Source organism: Papaver somniferum, chromosome 9 (genome assembly GCF_003573695.1).
Source record: "Papaver somniferum cultivar HN1 chromosome 9, ASM357369v1, whole genome shotgun sequence".
Classification (NCBI taxonomy): domain Eukaryota; kingdom Viridiplantae; phylum Streptophyta; class Magnoliopsida; order Ranunculales; family Papaveraceae; genus Papaver; species Papaver somniferum.
This window is the reverse complement of record NC_039366.1, coordinates 166052678-166079794: the sequence shown is the minus strand read 5'-3', so window position 1 is coordinate 166079794 and position 27117 is coordinate 166052678. Positions and strand designations below refer to the sequence as shown.

The window sequence follows — 27117 nt, the reverse complement described above, 5'->3', positions numbered from 1 at the left end:
GTGTTGTAGAAGTTTGTAGGTTTAACATGTATGGATAAAATATCTCAATGTAATACTTTTAACTGAATAAATGAAACTCTATTGGAGGTTTAATGGTTATATCCTCAAATGATTGAAAAATCTAAAAGAATAAGTACTGCAAAATGACTTCCTAATCAATATGTATTGGTTGCTTCACCATAGGATATCTTTTATATAAAGCGGCATTTGGTAATTTGGAAATCATAAGTTACGATAAATTTTTATTATACTAGATAAACATGCATAATAACGTTGGACAAATGTGGTGTATTAGGCAATGTTGACCCAATTTCATTAGTGAAAAACACGATAAACATAAGCTAAAACGGTATAGCCCGTATAACTTTTAAATCCCCAAGAATGTTGGCTTTACAATTAAAGAACTTTATCACTATTAGAGAAAGTGCAATTTAAACAAATTACTATGAGTTTATAATGAAATTGGAAGATACTACTATTAAAAGTTTGAACATATTTAAATTTGGAAGGAAAAATGATGTAATTAAAGAAGGAATATATATCGGATCGATTTTATTGAGTTGTTTGAGAAATTGCATAGTGATAATCTTTGTATTTCAAAAAAGGCGGCATTATATTCGATTATATTCCGTAAAATTTGATTCAATTGGAAATAAACAATAATTATGTTTAGCATATTTTAAATCCCATGGCGAACCCCGCTGATGACTTGGCGCTGATTTTTCTACTTTGTAGTGCTTTTATTTTTCTTCCCATGTATTTCTTAGTCTTTTCGTTTTTACTTTTTTCTTTTTTTTAAAAAATCGAGAAAAACATAAAATAATTTTGTTTTAAAAAGAACAAACAAAACAAACTTCATAACTCTCTATTACTCGCTCTAGAAGAACCCATAGTGAAGAACTTAAGACCAACAAAGAAGAAGATCTAACTAGATAATTTATATACAAATTCTTATTAAAAATTAAACATGATCTTTTTTCTTTTATCACAAATCTTTTACAAAAAAATATTTAGGGTCTATTAATCTTAATAAATTTTATGTAGAAGTCTCATTAAAAAGACATATACGATTTAAGGTTAACGTTTTAGCTTCAGAATAATCATAGCTCATAATAATCTGCTCAATCAATCAATAACTTTAATAAGCATATAACTTTAATACGACTTTAATTTTTGAATCTAACTTAACTATGTATGTACTTGTTGTAGATATATGGAGTCATGAATGAAAATATTGGACAATGAGGAATTTGGTGATCGGATAGTAGACCCGAAGATTGGTATGAGGTTTGAAAGTGATGATGGACTGTTTGAATTTTATAATGATTATGCATACAAGACAGGATTTGATGTTAAGAAACGAAAATGCAAAAACGAAAATGATACATGTAAGTTATACTTGTTCCAAATATGGGTAAGGATGTACATCTTCAAACATTCCTTTAAATTTTCCTACAACACGAAGAACTGGTTGCAAAGCCAAAATCTCAGTGAGACTGTGTGCAGATGATTAACATATGATTAGTGTTGTTGCTCTTCAACATAACCATTTGAACAGTCCATCGAAAGATTGATATTTGAGAGGCCAAAAAAGAATCAACATGAATACAAAGGAAAAAGTCTTACTATACAACAAAGCAGGAATAAGGATGCACAAGATCTATAATGAATTAACTGTTAAAGGTAGTGGGTACAAAAACCTTCCCTATGATGCAAAAACTCTTGAGGAACATGGTTGGCAAAGATTTGTTTTTATTATACTTGGCGAATGAGATGCTACAACACTTCAGAATCACTTTACAAACATGTAAAACAGGGATCCAAAATTATTTTACTGGGTGGACATGCACACAAAAGGACATTTGAAGAATGTGTTTTGGGATGATCATAGATGTAGACAAGCTTACAAAGAATTTGGTGAAGTTGTCACATTTGACATAACATACTTGACAAACAAGTATGACATTCCTTTTGCTCCGTTGATAGGGGTTAGTCGTAATGGACAGTCAATTTTACTTGGTTGTGGATTTCTTTCTTATGAGGAGACTGAAACTTTTGTTTGGTTATTCAGAATATGGCTCCAATGCATGAATGGAATTGTTCCAGGTCGTATGATTACCGACCATGATGGCGCATTGAAAAATGCATTTGAGATAGTTTTCAGGGATACCAATGCTTGTTGCATATAATTACATACCAAGATGGCGTAATGAAGAATACAATTTAGTTTTTTATATTTAGGCCTTGCACTTATCTTACAGTAGGATGATCATGAATTTATTTCGAAAGTTCTTTAAAGTGGTACATGTAGCACCGCTGACAAAACACAATAGCAAGTATTTTGAATACAACAGAAGCAACTAATGAAACATATGAAAATAGGGTCCGACTCATTTTGTTTATTTTTATTATTACAACACTTAGCTGAAATCCAAAGAATCGAAAATAGATGAAGTACTACGGATTAGTTTCGGGCACCATAAATTTCTTCAGACTAAAGCGTTGGCAACGCTACAACTACATACGCAACAACATATAACCATTCTGAGAATGTTGCACATGCACATAGAGTATTTTATGGGAATGTTGATAGTGTTGCGCCTACTTTTGGAGGAGCTCAACCATGGAGACATGCACATATAGCCAATGCCCCACCTATGTATAAGGATTCTACTATCTCTTGAAGACATTCTAAAGTTAGCAAAAACAAAGAGCCCTGCTATAAAGGAGGTCTGGAGGAATGTTGCTTTAGTTACAATAAAAGAACTGTGGTTTTTGAGAAATAGGGTGGTATATGAAAATGCAACAGCTAATCATGAAATTTTGAAGAGAAGTATAATGAAGATGGTCCAGGACTGTGACTGCAGAATGAAACAATGTATGTGGAACTCTTCCAATGACCTGTATGTTTTTAAATATTTCAATCTCAGATGTAAAAAGGTGAAGTCAATACAGGTATAAGAAATCTATTTCTCTCTCCCAAAAGAGAATCAAATTATTTTATGTTGTGATGGAGCTGCAAGGGGAAATCCTGGAAATGCAGGATTTGGATTTGTTGGAAGACACATCAACGGTGGAGTAATAGTAGCTGCATCAGGAGGATTAGGCATTGCAACTAATTTTCTAGTAGAAGTAATGGCAGTGATATGTGCAGGTGAGTGGGCAATCTCAAACAACTAGTTAAATGTCATATTCAGATCAGACTCAAAGGGCACTATAACAGCTTTTAAATCTGGGAAGTTACCATGGATTGTTATAACAAGATGGAACAACATATGCTCCAAACTTCACTGGGATTTTGATCACAGTTTCAGAGAAATCAACTTCTCTCCTGATACTCTAGCAAAAAGGGGTGCTGGCTTGAATAAGGGAGAATACATAGTCTATACTGGAAACCTCCATTTCTCAAAAAAAATGAAATTCCATTCTTTCCTTACTTTAGATTCCAATAATGTAAAAGCCTAGTCATAAAGGCCCAATTAGTATAAAATTTGGGCTTGAGTTGTATTTTTTGAATTCCTTTGTTTATTAATAAAATCTTTATTACTGAGCAAAAAGATAAAATAAAATTGAGTGGCTGGTTTACTAAAAGGAAAAATTAGTTATGTTAGGAAGTCTGAAATCTGGCGTTTTTATGCTGTTTGATAATGGGTTTAATCGCAAACCTCTTTTCTTTTTATTTGGGTATTTATAATGTGGTGCCAGTGTCAGTCATATTTTGAATTGTTAAAATTACAACTGTTCTATTTGTCTGTTTATTTAAAATTGTTAAATTTATTGTTGTTCAGATTCTAGTTATTCAGTATTGCTCAAATTCTGAAAGCTTCTACCTAAAACAAGCAAATGCGTATACATGATGAAGAATATTATTACTTTCTTATTACGAACTGAACATTTCATACACATGATATGCACTTATTATGTCTGACAACAATGGGATTTTGTGGTTGCATTTTCTATTACAAAAAATAGTACATATATAATATTCACCAGCTTCATCTCATGAGGTGTTGGGGTCCTTGTAACTCATTCTAGCCTTCAACTCCAAGTCAACCCCATCTAGTCCTTATAACTTGTTTTTACATAAAAATAAGAAGATGATTCATAGTTAGAGCACAAGAATACCCACTTGGATTTGTATTGATTCTTCAGGCGTTAAGAAAATTGTCCTTCCATGGATAGGTGACAGGTGACTGAAGATAAGTAAAATGCCGGAGTTACAAATATGAACAAAACAGTGGTAGACTAGTAGCTACTATGTATACTCATGCTACTACTAAAATTGATCTAGATAGGCCTATTTTTTGACCCATAAATAAAAAAAGTCAAAATATTGAAGGGTTAATTTTACATCAACGTATCAAACATAAAAATATGAAGGATATCTCGACATATATTGATTTTATCGGACGTTTGTACTTGTTTGCATCATCGACTTCTTATAGCTTTACCATTGTTAGAATCTCGAACTTACCTATGCACAGAAAGCGAAAGCTCATACAAAAAAAACTTTACTTGGATGCATATATCTTACTGTAATCGAGCGGAAGCATATGTTGCATACTCATCTCTCGCTCTTACATGTATTAAAAAAAAGAAGGCTCTCTCGTACTTATAAGACTCATCGATAGACCAACTTGGACTCCTCCAAAAAAAATTCTCTAACATCTCCTGATCGATTCTCGATGACCTTCCATAAGCTGATTAATTAAGCAATACAACTTCTCTTGCATTTCAATTCCTTATACATTATAATGAATGATTAATTAAAATATTTACAAATGCCTACTTCACCGGTATTATATCATAATCAATTGATACATACTTAACATTCAGTTACCCTAAGTTGTGCGCGACATCTTAATAACAAATGCGCTTTATGTAAATTAAGATTGAACAACAATTATTATCAGGCAAGCAAAACAACAAATTTACCAGAAATACCTTTCAAATCCGTCTTCCACCTTCCCTCAGATTTTAGTGTTTGAAATTCATTCACTTGTCTCTGGTACCAGAGCTTTAAAAATCCAGTCATATATAAATAATAATAAACCAAAAAAATCATAAAATCAAGAATCGAGCGGGAGTGGAAAATGAGAAAAATTTGAACCTTAAGCAGAATCATAAATCTCTCCTCTAATTTGAGTCCTCATCTTCGAACAAAAGTCATTATCCGAGTATAAGAAACCACTTAGCAACATTAGTAGTTCAAACTTCAATCGAATTTTACATATTTAAATTCCTCGCCAGACAAATCCATCTCCAATTTGATTGTTTAAAATTCTTCAATTAAAATATTAAAATAAATCAAATATTATAAAAGAATGACCCAAATTATACTATACTAACGAAAACAAACTGAACTTCGTCATTTTATGAGAAGAAAACCTTCATCGTATTTAGAAGGAGGCATTATGCACTTGTTAAGGAAAAACACACAATAAGAGAAGACTATTTTGTTTGTAGAGAAATTGAAAAGGGTTAAATTAAATTGAAATAATAAAATACGTCAGAGAATAAAATGAAATGCTAGAAAGTAAAAAAGTCATTTCCACGTCATCAGTAGGATTGGCCGTGGGATTTAGGGTGGGCTAAACAAAACTATTGAAAAATAAAACTGAATTTCAAAGACAGAAAGCGACACATATGTATAGTCCCATATACTCTCAGTAAAAAGGCCTTCTTCTATATGGCTAAGTTAGTTAGACAATATATTGGCTCCGCCAAAAAAGAATATTTAAAGTGCAGGCTAAATAATGTAGAGTCAATGGCATAATCACCAGACACTTACGCTTATTTACGTTAAGATGTTGGATTTATCACTTCATATTAATAATAATACATACCCCAAACTGGAATGACATGTTATAGTTGGAGTCTCCAAAATATATTGGAACTTGGTTAACGATTTTGAACCAGGTAAATGCTAGTTTCTAGTGAACTCATGATCATCATTTACGTAGAACATTAGAAACGCCTTAGCTTTCACTCCTTGGTAAGTGGTGACCATGCTTCCACAAGTGAATCATTTTCGAAAATATAAGGTTCCCTCACGACATGTAATATGTGCATAACTCACCATGTTTTACTATCTGTCTCTTCACTTATTTGTTAATTTCCGGATAAATTGTGTGTTATTCCCTTTATTTTCTATTTTGCAGACTTAGTAATTTTGATCATCAAAGAGGAGTCAAAACATACTTGATTAAATGTCCAAGAAAATCGAAAATTAAACAAAGATAAGAAGCAATAACAACTAGTACCATTAAGTTTCCAAAAGCATAAACTTCAATTGCCAAAGACTTTCAGCAACTATGAAACATAGTTACTAACTAGTTCCTAAAGGTGGTTTTGGAGTCAGAAGTCTTTTGGTTATGCACTCCAATTATTCCATCACAATGATATATAGGAAAATTTGAGTGAAACATGGATATGGGACCATGTGCTTGGTACGTAACAAGAGCCTCATAAGCTCATAAGTTTTCCTAATATGAGAAGACTTAATGACCAAGTTTCAGAGTTATATAAAACGACATCTAGGACTAAAACTTTTAGACTACACAAGGGGATACACAACGTCAACCACAACAAAGAAATTTAGAGCAGATTAGGATTTTGCATCTTTAAAGCGGGGGGGGGGGGGGGGGGGGGGGGGGCACCACAACAATGAAGTAAGGTTTATTCAATATTTAATCATTTATATTTTACCGTTTATAATAATTATTGTTAGAGCATTGCTCGATCGAACTCACAAGTGTTGTTATCTCAAGCTTGTTGTCAAATTTAGTTGATCAAAATTATATCTTGATTTCTAGTCTACATTTACTCAAGTATCGGATTATGATAGAAGTGTGTAGTTGAGTACCAGACATCAATGCGTTCTACCGTTTGAAGGAGAAGATCAACCGGAGATTTTGGAGAACTTCATCAATAAAAGGTAAGTGAAGACTGAACCACATATATCTCAAGTTTTCACTTTTCAATCTATGAGATATTGTCGCATGACTAGACTAGACATTGCATGCATAACAAAAATTTTGAGTCAAGTTTATCTTGATAGTCGTTCTCGAAATATGTTAAGCTTAAAAATATTTGTTCATACTTGATGAATTTGGTTAAGAACAACTTATTGTTTATGACCTAATTATGATTCAATATTTAATTATTTGAAAATAGCCTGGAACAGTGATATGTGTCGTTGATGTTATTCGAGAATGTTTCAAATTGATTATTAGAGAGAGATATAACTATTGTAAATCTGGATACAGGACAGTATGCATACCAGTTCACATACTGAGAGAATTGTTATAAGTCTAGAGCCACAGTACACGTACCGGCGGAGATATAGTTCGGCAACGACATTTTGCTACGAATACCCAGTATCCATACCATAAAAAGTCTGTTGACTCGTGAACTAGTAAGGTATGCATACCTAGTATGAAAACCGGAAAAAATTTGTTGGTTCTAAATCGAAGAGGTACGCATACCCAGTATGCATACCATAAAAGATATGTGGATTCCTAAACCTGTTTTTGTCTTAAGGGTATACATACCCGGGTACACATACCATGACAAAAATACTCACGAACAGGTACAATACACGTACCAGGTACACATACTTACCTTGTCGAATATTTTCAGATGCATCTGAAATATTTCTATGACATAATCGACATTTGAACAACTCTCTGAAAACACTATCTAGACATATTTGATCACATTTGTGACTCAAGGTTAAAGACTTAAAGTTTTATATGAAAATGGTTAAGTTTATCGTTCGACTGGCTAGTTTCGGCTAACCTTTCATGAACAAGTCATTGTACACGGTTCAGTTATGGTTAATCCTACCAAGAGTGTATATTTTGTTATGTTAATCTCAAGTGAAGTTTTTTATCTGACGCTGATTATTGATTGCTTGTATCCAAGCTATCCTAGCTTAAATCAAAGGTAACCTTGATCTTGAAAGTCTATATAAGGAGAACCTCAAACAACTGGGATCTTTGAATCCCTGACACTATTCTTTTGTGTCCTAGTTGTAAACTAGAGTTGTACAATCCTTTAAACCTTTTTAGGTTTAGCAACTAAAAAGACTTCACTTAGAGATTCATGAAGCCAGGTCCAACTATCTTTATCTTGATAGTTCGTGTATCCTGATCTTGTTTTGATTGTTGAGCCCTTCTCCAACAAACAAGATAGAAATAAATCACAAAGTTTCTTCGTTCAGACTTTGTGGTTACATAAGTATCTACTTGTGAGGTGAATAATAATCTAGTCTGCTCTTCCAATAAGACCAGATTTTGAGGTTTGCTAGACTTTGTCTATTGCAATCGATTTTCTACCTCACCTTGATCTTTGGTCATAACGAAAATCACATATAGGCTTATCTGTAGGAGGTAGATTGGTTTAAAGTCTTCAATTGAATTGAAGCAACTCTTAGGATGTAAAAGACGTCAGCTAAGGGAATCAATTACGCAGAGTCCTGTTGGGATTCAAGAGGCGTAAGGAGCGCGACTATAACTGAATCGTTGTGTCGGTAGGTTCCGTCTCAACTATATTCCAGTCCGAAATTTTGATAGTAGGCTAGAGTCTGTAGCGGATTAATACAGTTTGGTTTTCAAGTCTGGACTAGGTCCTGGGGTTTTTCTGTATTTGCAGTTTCCTCGTTAACAAAATTTCTGGTGTCTCTGTTATTTCTTTTCCGCATTATATTGTTTATCTTTATAATTGAAATATCACAGGTCGTACGTAAAATCAATTCAAGTAGATAAGTCCATCGCAATTGTTGGATACGACTTGGTTGATCTTGGGAATTGATCTTTAGAATCGTCCAAGTATTGTCACGGAATAATTATGTTCACGGACTTCTCTCTGTTACATTCTGATGGTAAGAGATATAAGATCTTCATATAATTCCTGATTGAGATTCATTAAGTTGTAACTCTCGGAATTGTATTTCAGTTTAGTCCATACAGGTTCCCTAAGAAAAAGTTGGTGGTGTATTTTGGTACCCCCCCCCCCCCATTTTGAATTGGTATCAGAGCAGGCAAACACGCGAAAGACCTAATAAGTCTGTATTTGAAGCAATCTGACTATATGGACAAAGACGAAATCTCTGATAAACGTTCCACTAGTCTAAAGGAAACTGTTTTTATGGATTTTGTAAAAGAGTCTGAATTTTCAAACTCTCATACAGATGAACACTCCGTTTTCATAAATAGTTGAACATTGATAAGTGTAATCCCTATTATCTTACTGATGAGTCTGGATCAGAAGTAGAACAAGAAGCAGCCAAAGAAAATACTGGAATTTTAAAACGTGTAGGATTTCAGTCTGAGGTCAATCGGCTGAAATACAAAGTCAATAATCTCATTGGTATAATTTCTGAACGTGATTCTAGAACAAAGATTTTTCTTGAAGAACATGCCGAAATGAAATTGAAAATTATTTCACCGAGGCTAAACTTAAAAATCATGCCTTAGGATCGAACGATTGTTGAGTAAGAACACTACTCCACGTTGCGATAGTAAATCTAAAGAAACTACTATGAACATAGCTTCTGAAAAGGGTGATGAGTTAGAAACTGATAAACGAAGTATTAGTACTTTGTCAAGAGATGATAGTTAAATTTACCTGACCAAGAAAAAACTGTGTCTCTAAAGAGGAAGAGTTCTTCACAAAATGAGTTTGATAAGACTACATTTTCTGATTTCATTGAAACTCAGAAAGTGTGTTTCTATTGCAACACTAAAGGACATGTTCAAAGAAAAGTGTAAACTGAGGTTGGAAAGCTATCGGTTTGGCCGTCTCGAAAACAACTTAGATTTAATTCTGAAGGGTATGACTGATATTCGGATGTCTAAACCACTTGGGGTGAAAACACATTCAAGCAAATTTGCTTCTAGGAGTGTCAGTTCTGCTTAGTCCGTGAATATTCGAACAACTCAAAAAGGTAGTATGCAAAATCGGTTAAAGAAGAACTTAGAAAATCCATCACAAATATGGGTTCTTAAGGATACTCATACTCTTCCTGAGAAAATTGGTGTTTTCATCAATGAAAAAATTCAACAAGCTAACATGAGTTTGATCATTATATGATATAAAGATCTTATTGATAAATTGTCATCGTCTTACAAATAATCAACCTCAGGTAAGGGTTCTAATCTTGTCTCTTTCCATGATGACAGTAATTTCTGTGATCACTTCTCTTGTCCAAAAAGAAATTTTCTCAGTAAAAGGAAGAGGTAAAAACAAAGGTAAATGTCATCATAATCCCTCTGGTTAGAGTTCGGCTCACCCTTGTGAAGGTTAGTCATAAGTCTTGGAACCTTATCCACAAAAATCCTGCTGGATAAGGAATTGTTGTGTAACAGGTGTACTATTTGTTTCAAATAGTGCTTAGAGTGATGAGCTATAATCTTTTTTGTATTTCATCCTTTACATATTTCTATGATTACCTCTATCGGACAAGATTGCTAAAATTTCCTGTTGAGCCAGGCTCCTGAAAAGATAAGCATTAAATGATTCTTCTTTCCTGAATATGAACACTCTTGTGCTCTGAACCCATTTGTTTATTGAGAGAAGAATATTTTTATATTCAAGAAGGAATATATATATCATAGAAAAAGGTAGAAATTGAAGTACTGAAAAATATTTTGTGCTCTTCGTTGATGGTGGATTTTTGACAAAGGTCATATTCGTAAAATCACATCGAAAAAATCATGCATCTCTGATCGGAATCAGAATCATAATAAATTTGTATCTTCACAATGTGAATCGCATTTTAGCAATGCCATGGCGGTAGTAATGTACGATATCAATATTAGGGTTTCTGAAGCAGAACTTTTAATATTCTATGTATTTCATGATTAAAGGTGAAAGATTCAACACATTTTTACTGAATTCAGAATTCATCTCTGGTGTCTGAATTAACCCAGAACAACGTATGATGTTGATCACTTCATATCTAAATGCTCCTAGACATATTGTATGCTAGTATAGAGCAACTAATTAATCAAATCTAGTCGAAGTATTCATCGGATTGAATTCCTAGAAATTACGCACTGATTAAACCCTAAATATTCATCTACTCAGGATCCATGGCTTTTCTAGGTCGAATTCCATGGAAAGTAACGGATATTTACCTTTCGGGCATTTGGGGCACCCGAGTGAGCCAGAGCAAAAGGCACGGGTGTATTTAGTAATAATGCTCAAATGAGCATTCATGAAAGAACTAAGATTGGAAGTCTGGTCAAAGAAGGAAAGGAGGAGATAAAAATAATAAAGGAACCGTGAGGGTGGGCCCACGCGGCTAGCCGGCCGACCATGCCGCATGTTCTAGCCGGCTCCCCCTCTTTATTTGTTATTATTTGTTATTATTAAGGTTTTGTTCTTTCAAGGATTCCTCTTTCAATCAAAACTCATCAAAACTTCCATATTTCACCATGAACCATATGGTTAGAAAAACAAGTGGTCCCGCAACCATCATGACTTGTCTTTCTACCATAAGAAATATTAGAATAATATTATTTTACTATTTTTAATAGTGGTCCTTCCACCACTATTAAGAGTTTCAGTCAAACTCAAATTCTTCATAAAAAGATGAAATAATGCTTGATGGACCATCAGAAAATACCAAAATTCTCAGGATCAGTTCGCGAAGAGCATGGAAACAAAGGAACGCTACCATGGACGGTCATGGTCGTCCCTTTGGCTTGCAGAAGCCGGTCCCACCTTTCTTGATGATTTTTGACCTAATTAATCATCCAGAGTCCATATTTGGTTCAAAATCCTTCCTGCAACTGGGAATGGTGATCCACCCACCATCAGATGGTCCAACGACCACTAAGGGCCGGTTATACACCTCTTCGTCGGTCCCTCTTATCTTCATGACTAGGTTCTACTACCTATTGCTCAGTCAAGCAAAATTTAATAATGATCAAACAACAATTAATCATCATTTCACCAACTTCTCTGCAAAGGAGTTTGGTAAATGCTTAGTCTAGCATCCAAATACTACATGGTCGCTCCATTACTAGTAGAGGCGGTCCCTCTGTCATCCATTGGTTAACTCTCAGTCGAGTATCAATTGACCATTCATTGATCATAATTAGGGTTTTGAACTTAATTCTCTGTCTAGCATAATTTTGAACATGTTCAAACACCATTATGTTAATATTGATCCAACAAACAATATTTTAACTAATTAATTAAATAATATTCGGTTAATATTTTTAATTATTTTATTTGGTCTTGCTACCAATTATTCATGGATCAAGCAGTATTTTCTCAGACTAGCAGTACTTGCTCTGACTATCAGTGATATATCTGTTAAGTACCCTAATCGCTTCAGCTAGCAATGTGTCACGACCAACAAGGTTCATAACCTCCATTTTTGGCAATATTGATTCAACTATCAATATTTCATTGCTCAGAGCAATATTCCTCATATTGATTCAACTATCAACAGTCGAGTTGCAATATTTCTCATGTTGATTCAGTTATCAATATTTTAGGATTTAATACTGATCCAGCTATCAGTATTTTATTGGTTCATCAACAAATATTTAGTTTTCTGTCAACCATTATTTTAATATTATAATCTCTCCTCGTCATTCGACTAACTCATGACACACAGATCGATAAAGACCTTCAATGATCATTCAGTGATGATTATTTTCATAAATTCTCAGTGCACCAACATAATGGTTTATGGTTGATCCAGCAATCTTATAAAACCATCACTAAGTCATTCGACTACCATTACTGCTTCAACTAGCATAATGATATAATATGACACAATGACTTAATTCAACAATCATGGTATGCAGAGGATGTTGTTGTTTCAAAATTCCATGCTTCATCCATCATAATAATGAACTTCGTCAATTCAGTTCATAAGACTCACAGTCTTAGGTCAAAGACTGACCACTCACACATGAGACATCAATTGACATCACATGGGGGGATATCACTAGGGTTTTGGTCTGGCGGCCTACAACATGTGCGATGTGAGGTACATCCACGATAAGAATTGTGGTAAGTCGTGTTGAAAGTTAAGTAGTAAATGGAATAGTGGATGGTCGGTCAACCCAGTCTTCCGTGCAAAATGGAAATGGTTTTTACACGATCTCCCACTTCCCATTCTTCCACTACCTATAACTGTCACCACTTACAGGAGATTGATGTGCAGTTATAAATAGGTTTCTGAACCTACGATCTGATAACTAACAACAAATGAGACTCATCACTGTCAAGTTATCAAACATATTCAGAAGATTTCTCTCGTCTACACAGAGAATCATCTTTATAGCAGTCCAACACATCACATCACCTAAAAATCAATCTCCGTTGATCTCCACACAATCTCAGCTTCCCTCCCTACAGACCGACCCTTCTCATACTCTTGTGACCGAATTGAACCTGGAACGGCCATTGTCTTGGTTTAGGCCAGGGTCCTACAGATTAGTCTCTCCAACTCAAAGTACTCACGTGCAATACATTTGTTTAAAGGTTCAGACGAGTCACAACTCCGAGTACCTGCTTCAGCGAGCACTTGCCTCCTCCACCACTTTTTTACCAGAAAACCTGTGAGCCGTTTTTACCAACAAATAAATTGGCGACCACATTGGGAAATTAATCTCTTGGTGGCAAACTCATTTTCTCAAAGATGGTCGGTCTCAAATCTGGTGCAACTACCAACCCAAATCCTGAAGGTGCAACACCCAATCCCAATATTACAAGTTCCATTGGTACTACTAATACCACTCCCCTCACAAGTTCCAGTGGTGCGGATGTCACTCCTCCTACCGGCAGCGTCACACCAAGTGTCACTCCTCCTACCGGCATTCCCGATACCCCAATTATTACTCCTGTCAACACTGGAGGAAACACTGGTACCGGTGCAGTCAACAATTCTTCAATCGTCACTCCTGTCACCAGGAGTGCTGGTACCGGTATTGTCAACCCCCCAGCCGTCACTCCTGTCAGCACTAGAAGCGGTGGCACCAGTACCGCCAACAATCCTATTTTCAGTTGAAATCCCGAAGAAGTTAGGAACAACCCTCCTACCATAGTTGATCTCATGCAAACACATGAAACTCTCGCCAAGACTCAGGAAGGTATGGCTGCCACCCCTAAAGATCTTCTCACTTACTTGAAGGCTCTGACATATCAGCTAAAGGAGGATCGACTTCTAGAAAAAGGAAAAGCAAAAAAAACTTCTCCAGATGTTGATCCTGAAGTTACTCCAATTCACGTTGTTGAAGACGATGAGGCCCGCAATACTGCAAAAGACTCTCAGATGAAGGATCAGTCAAACTTTATTACTAAGGAAGAGCTGGAACCCCTTTTGGAGAAACATGGAAAAGATGGAGGCTCGTCATCTGTTCACCGTCATCAACCTCCGTACCCCTCTGATATGCAGAAATTCCCTCTTCCTCAAGTCTATGTCTCCCCCATATTCACGATGTATGATGGGGCTGGCAATGCACGAGAATACGTCTCATGATTCTTGGAGTCATTAGGGGAATATGAACATAATCACAACCTTCGTTTGATAGAGTTCTCAAAATCTCTGAAGCACAAAGCGTATACGTGGTATAAAAACATCGCACCAGGAAGCATAACCAGTTGGGGTGAGATGGTGAATACATTTTGTCGAAAGTATTTCTTTGTCTCAGAACATGTTACTTTGTTTGATCTTGGAAGGATGTTTCAAAGAGCTACTGAACACCCAAATGATTATGTTAAGAGGTTCAGTGTCCGGCATTGGATTGTCATGATCCGAATGTTACTGAACAACAACTCGTAGACTTGTGCATCAACGGGATGATTCCTGTTTACAGAGCATTACTGGATAATTTGCATTTTCAAACATTCTCTGAACTCCATGAAGCAGCCAAGCGGTCGACCACCACAACACCTGCCTTATTAGAGAGACCTAAGCCTGTTAAAGCTGAAGAACATCGTGATATCAGAAGCAACAGACGACTCGTTAATAAGCAGTATAATCTTGGACCCTCTATGAATGTTGTCAACGAGGGAGGAAATAGGAAGGCCATGGAATTAGATGCACAACAGCCTAAACGTGGAGCACCGCCAGCACCAGCCCAACCGGCGCGGGCGCCACGCCATGCTAATCAGGATCAAGCTGCACCAGCATTGAATCCTTGTCAACAATTACGACAGGCAAGAAAAGCTCGGACGCCTCAAAACTTCCCTCTACCCATGGAAGAAGTATTGGAGTTACTAGTGAGTATAAGTATTGCCGCTTCCACCAATTTGTTAACCATCCAACAAGTGAGTGTAATGTCTTGAAACATATCTTAAAGGAAAAGGTAGAGTCTGGAGAACTAAACCTGGGGACTGAAGGATTCCATAGAAACCTTTTTCCAGTCAGAGCATTCACTTTATTCGAGGAGTCGGTCAATGAAGCAGTCCAATCCTTGATGAATCATTTATGTGAGTTGATTTACCTATCAAAAGCACAGAGAAAGGACATCTTCAACGCCACGTTGTGTCAGGGAAGCGCCTACTTCTGTCAGAAAAACGTTCTCAACCACCGGCCACAGACAAAGAATTATATGACTGGGGACTGCTGACCTCAGTCCATCTCAAGGGAAATGGGTTTGGAAGAGATTTGAGCGACGCTGGTACCCGTATCAATATCATTCCTCTCAAGACACTTAAATTTGCAGGAATTATTCGTCAGGAATCCACGTTTACTCCCGCAACAATAAGAGTCCCTAAAGGAGAAATCATAAGTTATTATGGTTACATTACTCTTAAGATGGGGATGGATGCTGCTTGGATGGAGGTCAATTCCACATCATCAAGGAGGATCCAGGGTACGACATGATCCTTGGACGAGAAAGAATTATATGACTTGGGACTGCTGACCTCAGTCCATCTCAAGGGAAATGGGTTTGGAAGAGCTTTGAGCGACGCTGCTACCCGTGTCAATATCATTCCTCTCAAGACACTTAAAGCTGCAGGAATTACTCGTCAGGAAGCTATATTTACTCCAGCAACAATAAGAGACCCTAAAGGATAAATCATAAATTCTTATGGTTACATTACTCTTAAGATGGGGATGGATGTTGGTTGGTTGGAGGCTCAATTCCACATCATCAAGGAGGATCCAGGGTAAGACATGATCCTTGGACGAGAATGGTTACACGCTGAGAAGATCATCGCTAGAAAAACACCATCCCATTCCCCTGATGAATAAATCCCCAGTCCTGAGACTTTGATTGATAATCCATCTGCATATCGCCTGGAAGAATTCCTAAATTTAACAGCGATGAAGGAATTCATGAACTTGATGATAATGAAGAAGGAAATTAGAGAGGATGCAACATCATATGTCAAAATATTCCATGCTCAGGCAAGTCTCATCCCACCTGAATCTCTTTCATTGAGTTATCTGTATGCCCTAGTAGCTGGACTCAATTATATTGGTAAGAGCATTACTGCTATTATGAAGTGTTACGACTGGTAACTTCTCCCTTACAATATTTCACCAAATGGGTAACTCTGATCCTTCAACAAGCTAAGATCGATGCCAGGGTGTCTGTTGATATGATCTCCAAGTATGATGAAGAGCATCTAGGGTTTCCTCATCTGACATTGCATGAATGTCCTCTTATACCCCATAAAAATCATGAAGAATTTCCAAGATATGCTCACAACTCGAATAAGAATTTTGGTACAGAGATGAAGGAAAAGATGAATCAACAGAAGATATTCAAGGCTAGGCTAATCAAACCTAACGCCTATCATGTTGTGGATTTGGTACTCAAAGCAGCAAAGCGTAACCGTCGCTCTGTGATTAATTCTGATTGGGAAGGTCCGTTCATGATTTTCAAATCCACCATCGGTGGATACTACAAGCTGGTTGTCACGGATGGAGAGGTGATAGAAGCAACAATTTATGAGAAATGGCTTAAAGCGTTCAACGCTTGAAGCGTTCTTATCTCGGAGCTCAACAAACTTAACGTTTGGAACATCTAGGATTTTTTTTTATTTTGTTTGTATTTTCAATTCCTCCAAAACGGATGCAATGCTTGCAACCAATAATTGAATTTTCCTTTCAGTAAACAATTTTAATTTACTATTTTTATCAAACCATAAAAAAATCCTCATAGAATATCAAAATCCAATCATCACCTATCCCAGAATAATCAAAAAACCAAAACCAAATACCAAATAAAACCTCATCTCTCAAGTTCAAAAGCGGAATTGAGAAGAAATTAATACTAAAGGAAATTGGGGAAATACGACAGCTGTTCCTTTGTCAGAATCACCCCAATGTCCTTCAAAGCATTTTTCTCACGCTCCAGTTCCTCAGACATCCTTGTGATCTCTTCCTTCGCTTTCTCAACAACATCAGTGGAGGGAACCTTATTCTCAGTTCGAGCTTTCTTGACAAGTTCTACTCATCGGAGGATCCACTTAACGTTGAGTTCATTATCCACAACAACATTCAGGTTAACTCTCAATCAAAGAGTACACCTAAGGTAATGGAACATTTTGGTTTGGTACGTATGTCCTTAACAATACGTAATATTACTTCTACTCGCATGATCAAGAAATAAGCATGCTCAGGTTTCTTAGCAACAACAATGTAGCCATATGTCTTTCATATCTATTGGTATAAATTGGTATACCCAGTAGGAATACTAAATCCTCTAACTAATTCATGATGTTCGAGTGGCTCACTGAATGGAGGATCAAAGGGAACATCTGCATGTGAATACTCATGTGGAGTATCACTCATTGGAGTATCTCCTTCGGTTCCCGGGATAGCATCCACTTGGAATTCTTTCTCCATGGCCCCATAAGTAGTGTTCACATGAGCTTTTGGTAAAGGCAGAATCTCGTTACTAACCCGATCCACAACTACACTCTCAGCGGCCATGTTTTCTTCAATTTCACTATTTTGCACCTGATATAACAATTTTATGAACAAGGATGCTTTGAGTAAGAAATTCAGAACCCAAACATAAAATTCAGAATAAAAGCAAATTCAATATTTTTATTCTTCGGAAGAATCATGCGAGGATACAAGCCGATCGTCTAGGAGATTAAAAACACGTTTTTTAACAAAGTTGTATTGAAGATGTTTTACACTGCCCTGTACAAAGTGACAAACTTGGAGAAATTGGTAAAGGATCAAGACACGGGTCATGTATCACTCTCTTTGTATGGATGTCCTGTATAACATATCAAAAATTCAAGTTCATCGGACAAACGAGCTAAAAGCAGTGGGTCAAACATCGGACATCATCATTGCAGGAAATTTTCTCAAATTCTCCTGGAACTATTCTGTTTTGCTGTAGACCATCAAAAACGGACATCGGATGAGGATTTTATGGCGTTTTTACTATGATTATTATTTCTGAAAACGAGTTGCGGTGGGATTCCCCATTCATTCATATGGTTTCTACATCAAGGATTAAAACTCATATTATAACAAAAACATACAGGATGAGTACTTACTTGAGAAGTATCTAAGTCCTTTGAAGCATCGGCGTTACCAGAGTCATTGGAATCACCATTCATTCCATTCGGTTCTGAATCGTGGTGATTTTCTTCTTCATATTCCTCCAAAGATGATTGAGAGCCGCCGCCACCTTGATCGTCCATAGCTATCTCCTCCTATAAACAACAATCATGAATATAAGGTTGTTTTTTCGAAAAGAATGACAAACAATCAAGCAAGACACTTACATCCACTTATTCATCTTTAGTTTCGGTTCCTTCATCTTCCTCAGAGGACCCAACAATCTCAGTTGACTGTTCATCTGTGGAGAATCGAAGACCTTCTATGATACAAGGAGCAAAAACCTTCAATGGAATAAAAAATATGATTTATTTCATGAACTCTAAGACGCAGAGAAGTCATTAGCCAAGGCAACTAACCAAAGAAACAGGTGGAGGCTCCAAAACGTTAGATAACATGCTGTGAATTTTGCTTCTCTTCTCACCACTCTGGGGAGGGCCTTACGAATCGCTCACTCTATAGTTGTTGAAGTCAACAAAGCGGTTAAATCCTAAGATGTTGCACTCTTCTAAAAAATAAAAAGAGAATACTTACTTGTAAAGATTCTGGGAATGTTTTTCTCTTATCATTACTGGGAAAAGGTTTCAGTCGAGGACCATCAGCTGTCATCTCCATAGAAGGAGCACCACGATGGAGGCGGTGCCTCTAACACTGCGAAGTCATAAAAGCGCTCCTGTTACTAATTCCGGAAATTTATGTAACCCGAAGTTACATATGTGGCACGGTCACGACAAGGAGACAAATATCTACTCCCGGCTACATGTGTACGATCCAAGTTGGACATGAGATGATGAACCTAGGCCTTGCTGGCTTTGAAAGGAGGAGCACATTGATCAAGACCCATTTTCCTAGCAGCCCCGTCAATATTGTATTCTTCCACAAGGTACTCTTGTTGTATGACAAATACAAGATGACCAAGAGTGCAACTCAGCATAAATGTTTTTCACCATCGGTAAGATTGTTACCGAATTGTAGCACTACATCCTCTTCTCCAGCAAAGCTGGTTAACCGAGAGACATAAGAAGGGACTGGTGCCCACGAACGGAAATCGTAGTCAGCTTCATTATCCATCAAATCATCAAGGCGTACCCTAGAACGTGGCATCTTATTGGACCAACGCATTATCCTTGCGTTATTGTCTTCAGAAAAAGCATGATGAGAATCTACGCATTTCTTCTGCAAAATATTGCGTGGAGTAGGTGCATAATTACTCAGGTGTTCCCACAAACACGCTTGGATGAATAGCGTGTTAACATATGATTCCACCTTCATATAACCATTGGAGATGCAGCTGTCAATGACTAAGAAGTCCAATTGGGAGTATAATAAACCAAGAAACAGACTGTCGATGGGGAGTTTTTCACCTTGATCCATCTTGCAAGATGAATTACAAATGCTTTCAGCTGGGAACTGTCGTCTTCAAACACATACCTAGATAACCACAATGACAACAATACGAAAATAATCAGGGTGCTGTCATCAGGTCTGGCCGGATCTTTTTCTACCGAGAACCAATGCTTCAACCACTGGGAATAACAATTTCCTATGACATTGATCCTAATCATCTCAGTCCTTAAAGTTGTACATGTTTTAGTTTCTTCTGCAGAAAACACAATGGGGAGATTACTAGTGACTGGCAGATGAAGCAAAGCGGCAACATCCTCCAAGGTAATGGTACGTTCACCCCACCTACATATGAATGTGTGTGTAAGAACACACCATCGAGCAAGCAAAGTCACGATACCAGGTATGTCGCGATATATGAAGATTTCTCCAGACGTTCTAATGGCTTCAGTAACATGTGCATTGTTCAACATCTTCCTGGAATGATCATAACCGAGCATATGTCTCGTCCACCCAGAAAAATCAGGCAAGGATTTTCTAGCAATCCTAAATTCTATGACTGAAGCAGCATAATGTCCTCCTAGTAAACATAAACGGATGATGGCTTTTGGAGAAACCATCTTCATCTTATCACTTTCTCTGGGTTTACAAGAAGATGAAAGTTATGGCCTTGGGGAGACTTTGTTGGTTTATACTGAGCCACAAAGAATCCATCATCCATGTTCGGAGTAGTTTTAATCGTGCTCCCATCTCCATCATTGGAAGCACAATCATAATTATCGTCTGATGTATCCACGAATCGGCTAGGAATGTCTACTTCAATACATCATTCAAGGGGATAAAGAACTCAAAAAATCAACAAGATATATAAATTAAAGAGTGCTGATTTCAGAAGATGATTACATCGCAAAGTTGCGTATATCGATTAAAAACAAACAAAGGAAAGGTGACGAAACCCTGATTACTACCTGTTTATGGCTCAACCAACGACCAGTGGTGATGGCACAAGATTTTCTGCTACAATTACCTCCTATTTGTTGTATCAAAGTTGATTAAAGCACCTACGAAGACGTTTGAAGCACCAAAATTCAAAAAATACGGTGTTTTGACCTAAATCTTCAGTAATTCACAAAAAATACTAGAATAATTTTTCATTCCAGGGATGAAGCATCATGTTGCAGAGAAATGGAAAACAAAACAGGAAAATAAATATTAAAAAAAACTTACGTGAAAGTGGTCGGTGCCGGTGCCAGAATTCCGCCGACCGGCTAAGTTTTCCGGTGGGAGTTGTTGTCGCCGTTGATGACAGGAGGAAGGGAAAGAGAGGAGGTGCTGCTAGTCGGTCGGTGTTGGTGATAGGAGAAGGTGAAAAAATTTAAAGGGTTTTACTCCCTTTTACATGTATTATTAGGTGTCGGTATCGGTCAAATTAGGACTTCTCCTTTAAGCAACGCCCGAGCCATACGCTGGTCAACATGGTTCTTTTACCACCAAAATCAGCGTGCGTTATCAATTTATGCTCTAGGAAGATGTCCAGTCACTGTGTAAGAGCTCCTACGATTGATTATTACTCATTCAATGACAATTCGGCATGATTGTAGCATTATCGGATCGGAAATCCTGGTAACATCTGACAACTGAGCTTATTTATTTATTTTGCTTATGTCAGTAAAAATTACCATCTATATGCATACTGCGGAACATGAATGTCCCACACTAAGCATGGAACTTAATGTTGATGGTGGATTTTCGACAAAGGCCATGTTCGTAAAATCACATCGGAAAAATCATGCATCTCTGATCGGTATCAGAATCATAATAAATTTGTATCTTCCCTGTGAATCGTAGTTTAGCAATGCCATGGCGGTAGTAATGTACGATAGCAATATTAGGGTTTCTGAAGCAGAACTTTTAATATTCTATGTATTTCATGATTAAAGCTGAAAGACTCAGCACATTTTTACTGATGTATGTTGCTGAATTGACCCAGAACAACGTATGATGCTGATCACATCATATCTAAATGCTCCTAGACTTATTGTAAGCTAGTATAGAGCAACTAATTAATCAACTCTAGTCGAAGTATTCATCGGATTGAATTCCTAGAAATTACACACTGATTAAACCCTATATATTCATCTACTCAGGATCCATGGCTTTTCTTGGTCGAATTCTATGGAAAGTAATGGATATTTCTTTTGGGAATTTTGGGCACCCCGAGTAAGCCCCGAGCAAAAATCACGGGTGTATTTAGTAATAATGCTCAAAGGAGCATTCATGAAAGAACTAAGATTGGAAGTCTGATCAACGAAGGAAAGAAGAAGATACAATAATAAATGAACCGTGAGAGTGGCCCCACGCGGCTATCTGTCCGGCCATGCCGCCGGTTCCTCCCCTCTTTTCCTTATTTATTATTATAATAATAATAATAATATTATTATTATTAGGGTTTTGCTCTTTCAAGGATTCCTCTTTCAATGAAAACTCATGAAACTTCCATATTTCTCCATGAACCATATAGTTAGCAAAGCAAGTGGTCCCGCAATCATCATGACTTTTATTTCTACCATGAGAAATATTAAAATAATATTTTTAATAGTGATCCTTCCACCACTTTTAAGAGTTTCAGTCAAACTCAAATTCATCATAAAAGGATGAAATAATGCTCGATGGACCGTCAGAAAATACCAAAATTCTCAGGATTGATCCGCGAAGAGCATGACAACACAAGCACACTACCATGGATGGTCATTGTCGAAACTTTGGCTTGCAAAAGCCGGTCCCACCTTTCTTGATGATTTTTGACCTAATTAATCATCCAGAGACCATATTTGGTTCAAACTCCTTCCTCAACTGGGAATGGTGATACACCCACCATCAGATGGTCCTACAACCACCAAGGGTCGTTTTTACACCTCTTGGTCGGTCCCTCTTCTCTTCATGACTAGGTTCTACTACATATTGCTCAGTCAAGCACAATTTAATAATGATTAAACAATAATTAATCATCTTTTCACCAACTTCTCTGCAAAGGAGTTTGGTAAATGCTCAGTCTAGCATCCAAATACTACATGGTCGTGTAGCGCTCCCAAAGCTAGCAGCTGACTAATCCAAGAGATTAACTAAATAAAGAGGCACTAAGAATCTAAATCATTTACTTAAACATACAGTTTAGAAATCTGCTACAAAACTTAATCCAAAAACTAGACCCGCTCTGAAATATATATATATATATATATACAAGATCTTATCTCGAATGATACATATACAATAGGCATTTGGTTTGCAAATAGAATATACAACATAATAAACATAGTAGAAGTTATTCAGCTAGTGAACTCAACCCCAGAAGCTTTCATTGCGCAACTCTGATATGTCTGTGAAACTGAAAGTGAGAATGGGTGAGCACATCATCCCTAAAAGGGGTGCCCAGTAGGAATAACATTTAACTTTCAAGTAATCAAAAGAAAGAGTTGGAAAACAATACATGTTTTTCCAAACATTAAAGAGTGACCAAGTCACTGAAATAAACAAACATGTGTATGGACAAACTCCTTCTTCAAACAATGTATAATATGGTGTCAACCAGCTACACACCTAATAACTATTGATATCACCCCTGTTGACCCATAATAAGCATAAAAACTGAATTCATGTAGATATAAATGTGAAGGAGCGTATCCTATATACCACACGTGGAAATTCTCATTTCCCATAACAATTCATATTGACAACAAAACATTACAGGTCCTTTCCAAACCGTGGAAAGATTAACAGAATCAACAGAATTATCGTAATGCAATTTAAACAAAGCATGGAATGCAGAAACATATAATGCATGAGTTTGTTAAGCATAAACTTTTGTAAAAGAAACAACAATTGTTACAAAAGAGTTAAATGTATTCCCACCTGTTTTGATGACAAGCCACGCCTACCTCGAGATCCACGATCCACTGGTTCATCCTTTGCATCGATCGTTGCTAATATAGAATAACTGTTAATCACACAAGAACTCTAAGAATCCAGCCAAAAGTCTCACACAAGGCTCATAACATAATTCATACAAGTTCTAGTTATAAGTTAAGTAAACTATCTAATGGTTCTAAGCCCATTTATGGTTCTACACATTTTTACTATCTATCTTTAGCATATCTAAAGTTTACTAATTCAGTTAGGTTATAATCATAGACCATTAGGTAAGTCTTATGAATATCTACAACTTTGTAGAATGAACCAAAGACTACTTTAGACCATAAGAGGTCCAAATCATCAAGCTAGGAAAATATAGTCATCCTAGTCAACTAATAGTCAAACTGTTAGTCCAAGGTCTACTTAACAGTCAACATCTAAGTCCAGGTCAGAGTCTAGTCAAGGTTCACGGAGTCTAATCGGGTCAACTGAGTTCAACTGATTCAACTCAGTCAGATAGTCTGAGTCAGGTAAGTCAGCTTGACTGACTGGGATGACTAACAGGTCTAAACTCTATTACAATTATAAGAACACAACCATCCTGGTTCTATTAAGTTGATCACTACCCAAGTTTTTCATTTTAAAAGAATTCTACAACTTCAATACAAAAACAGAACAACTTCATAATTCATTTCCAAATACAATACAGCTTACCTTTAGGTAGCAGTTGCAATCTCATCTACATATATCCATATCGGTGATATTACAGTCAACCCCATGAACTGCAACATCATCACCACTATAAGTTAAGTTCAATCCCATTCCTATCTTCTAATACAATTCCTCAACACCGTTACATAACCACCATCTTCCACTTTTCCTTTCATTCCATTCCATAAGTACCAGTATATACAACTAATATTCTCAACTCAAACCGCATCTCAAAAATCATCACTAACCAAACAATTTCATCTCATTCAACACCAAGTCTACCCTAGCATTGCCATTTCAAAGCACCAACACATACACACACAGTATCCATAGCGTCACCACTGAATTGCTCATATCAATTCCAACTATAATAACGCAACATCAACAAATATTCATTCTTTCTACAATAAACTATACATTAAAACCATCGGCAACTCCACCAGCTACTGCAGTTCACTACCAATCCTCTATAAACAAACCTCCAACCCCTTTTCTGCAATCCACAACACCACAACAGCAATAATAAGACCACCGTTTTAATTCTGTTACCTTCAAGTTCATTTCAACTCCATTACTACAACCATACACTCATCTCTAACACAATCCTCGTCTTCACTCATTACAGTTCACTTCCATAGCAATTCTTAACTCAATATCACATGTAACTACAATTTCATTCATTATACAGAACCATCATCTCTATTTCCATCTCAATTAATACTAATTCCTTCTAAGTATCTACACATCTCCCATACAAACCCCAAACATCTTCCAGAACTATAAATTTCATAACAAACTTATAAACTCAATATTGAAAATCATATAGCTTAACTAAATTTACTGAGAAGAGAATTACCTCAAAAGGTTTCACCCCAACAATTGAATCAGTCCCTAATCCAGCAGTTCATCACAGACAAATCTCAACAATCTCCACTAAAACAGAATTAAGCCTTCACTTTCAATTTCAAACTACTCTTTAACCTCATACTCTAATACAGACCAAACCCATCTATAATCTTCCCCCTAAACTCTCATCTGCCTCATCTACATCTTCTATGAACTTATCAAGAAACCCTAATTTTTTCACAGATCCGCTTCACATCACCAATTCGACAATAACCCATTTGTCCTTCGTCTATGAACAACTCAATCAACATACAATTTTATTCAAACTTCGAATCAATCAGCAACCCTAATTCCTAAATTAATCACTTTGAATTGAAAACCAGTTGTTAATATTTCTTCCTTGTTCTTAACTCACAATACCCCTTACCAACTACTTAATTTCTTCTTCGAAAAAATTTGCGATCTTGCCGAACTTGGAATGACCGATTTTCTTCTTAGAAGTTCGGCAACAAAATTAGTACACTCGACTAAACCGAACTCCAAAGTTTAAAGTTCGGTTAACTAGATCTTGCGAACTTTAAGTTCGGCAACAAAAATACTATTAATTGTATATTCTATAAAAATAGTTCGACTATGTTTTCTGGAAACAAATAACCGAACTCTCAAAAACCTCCGTTAAAGTAGAGTTCGGTTACCTGCGTCTGCTGAAATAAGTAACCGAACTGCACATACAGAAAATTTCGGTTACTTTTTCTGCAGAATAAGTAACCGAACTACTATGACCTAGTCGAAATTTGTTCCTTAAATTTTCAGTTTGGCCAATTTTTTGCACAATTCAAGCTACATTAACTAATTTCGGCTGACAAATAACTCATATTCGGATCATTAGAAATACTAACAAATACACTAGGAGATGAAGGAGGTTCTGATTTTGATGAGGAGGTATCATCACAAGAATCACTCCTATCATATTTACCAAACTCAAAATAAGATTTTTTTGGTTCTTCCCTCTTTTCTTCATATTTTCTTCTTCTTCTTCTTCTCTCAATAATTCTGATTCTAACAAAACGACCCTATTAATAACTCACTAATCACTAATTAATCATTACACTAACTAATTTAATTATCAAGGGTTTTTTTGGTATTAACAAAAAATTAGGATAAGGGGTGACTCAAATTTACTTCAAATATCCACCCAAAAAAAAAAATAGTAGTCCCCCTCCAAATAGTGTAGAGCCCAAAAAACGGTTCTATGTCTTCGTCCTTTCGCGTCGCAGTTTCGCACCATAACCGGTTACTCATAATTAGCCATGGAATCCTTTTCTCGAGAACGAAGTTTAAGAGATTAAGCAAGAAGCTTTGTTTGATGTTCTCCTTTTATTAAAATGTGGAAGGAACAGACCTTTTACTAAAGCATGGGGAGAAGATACAAATTGCTTTACTCCCTCCGCTTTAAAATAAGTGATCTCCGTGATAACATCTGAGGTAGTATTATTTATGAAGTTCAAATCGCCTATAATTGCCGTAAGGATGTCAATGTGATGTTTCATTTGAATGTAAAACCATTCAGAAATATGGTTGGAACCATAGTCTTCAGAATGTAGGAAAATGAATAGTAAGGTAATAAAGTAGGTCAAAATAGGTTTAAAAAAAATTCACTAGTGGGATTTAAGTACATTAAACATTATAGAAAATTTTAGTGCAAGGGAATTTGTTACAAGTTCTTTAGAATGTAGTGTCTAAAT

General features: G+C 36.4%; 1 protein-coding gene across 1 annotated transcript; it reads right to left on the bottom strand.

Annotated features, from left to right (window-relative positions):
* Positions 1 to 19489: 19489 nt before the first annotated feature.
* On the bottom strand, positions 19490 to 20526 carry LOC113312827. Its single transcript, XM_026561564.1, has 2 exons — positions 19927 to 20526; positions 19490 to 19828 (listed from the first exon to the last, which is right to left on the bottom strand). Exons 1-2 carry the CDS (start codon positions 20524 to 20526, stop codon positions 19490 to 19492), a joined length of 939 nt encoding a protein of 312 aa, XP_026417349.1.
* Between the last annotated feature and the right edge of the window lie 6591 nt (positions 20527 to 27117).

Bases quoted from the DNA above. Each gene is read 5' to 3' on its own strand.
- LOC113312827 (XM_026561564.1), bottom strand. From the start codon at position 20,526: ATGGTTTCTCCAAAAGCCATCATCCGTTTATGTTTACTAGGAGGACAT. The intron at 19,829-19,926 runs GTGAAAAACTCC...GGTTATATGAAG, and splicing joins ATCTTGCAAGATGGATCAAG to GTGGAATCATATGTTAACAC.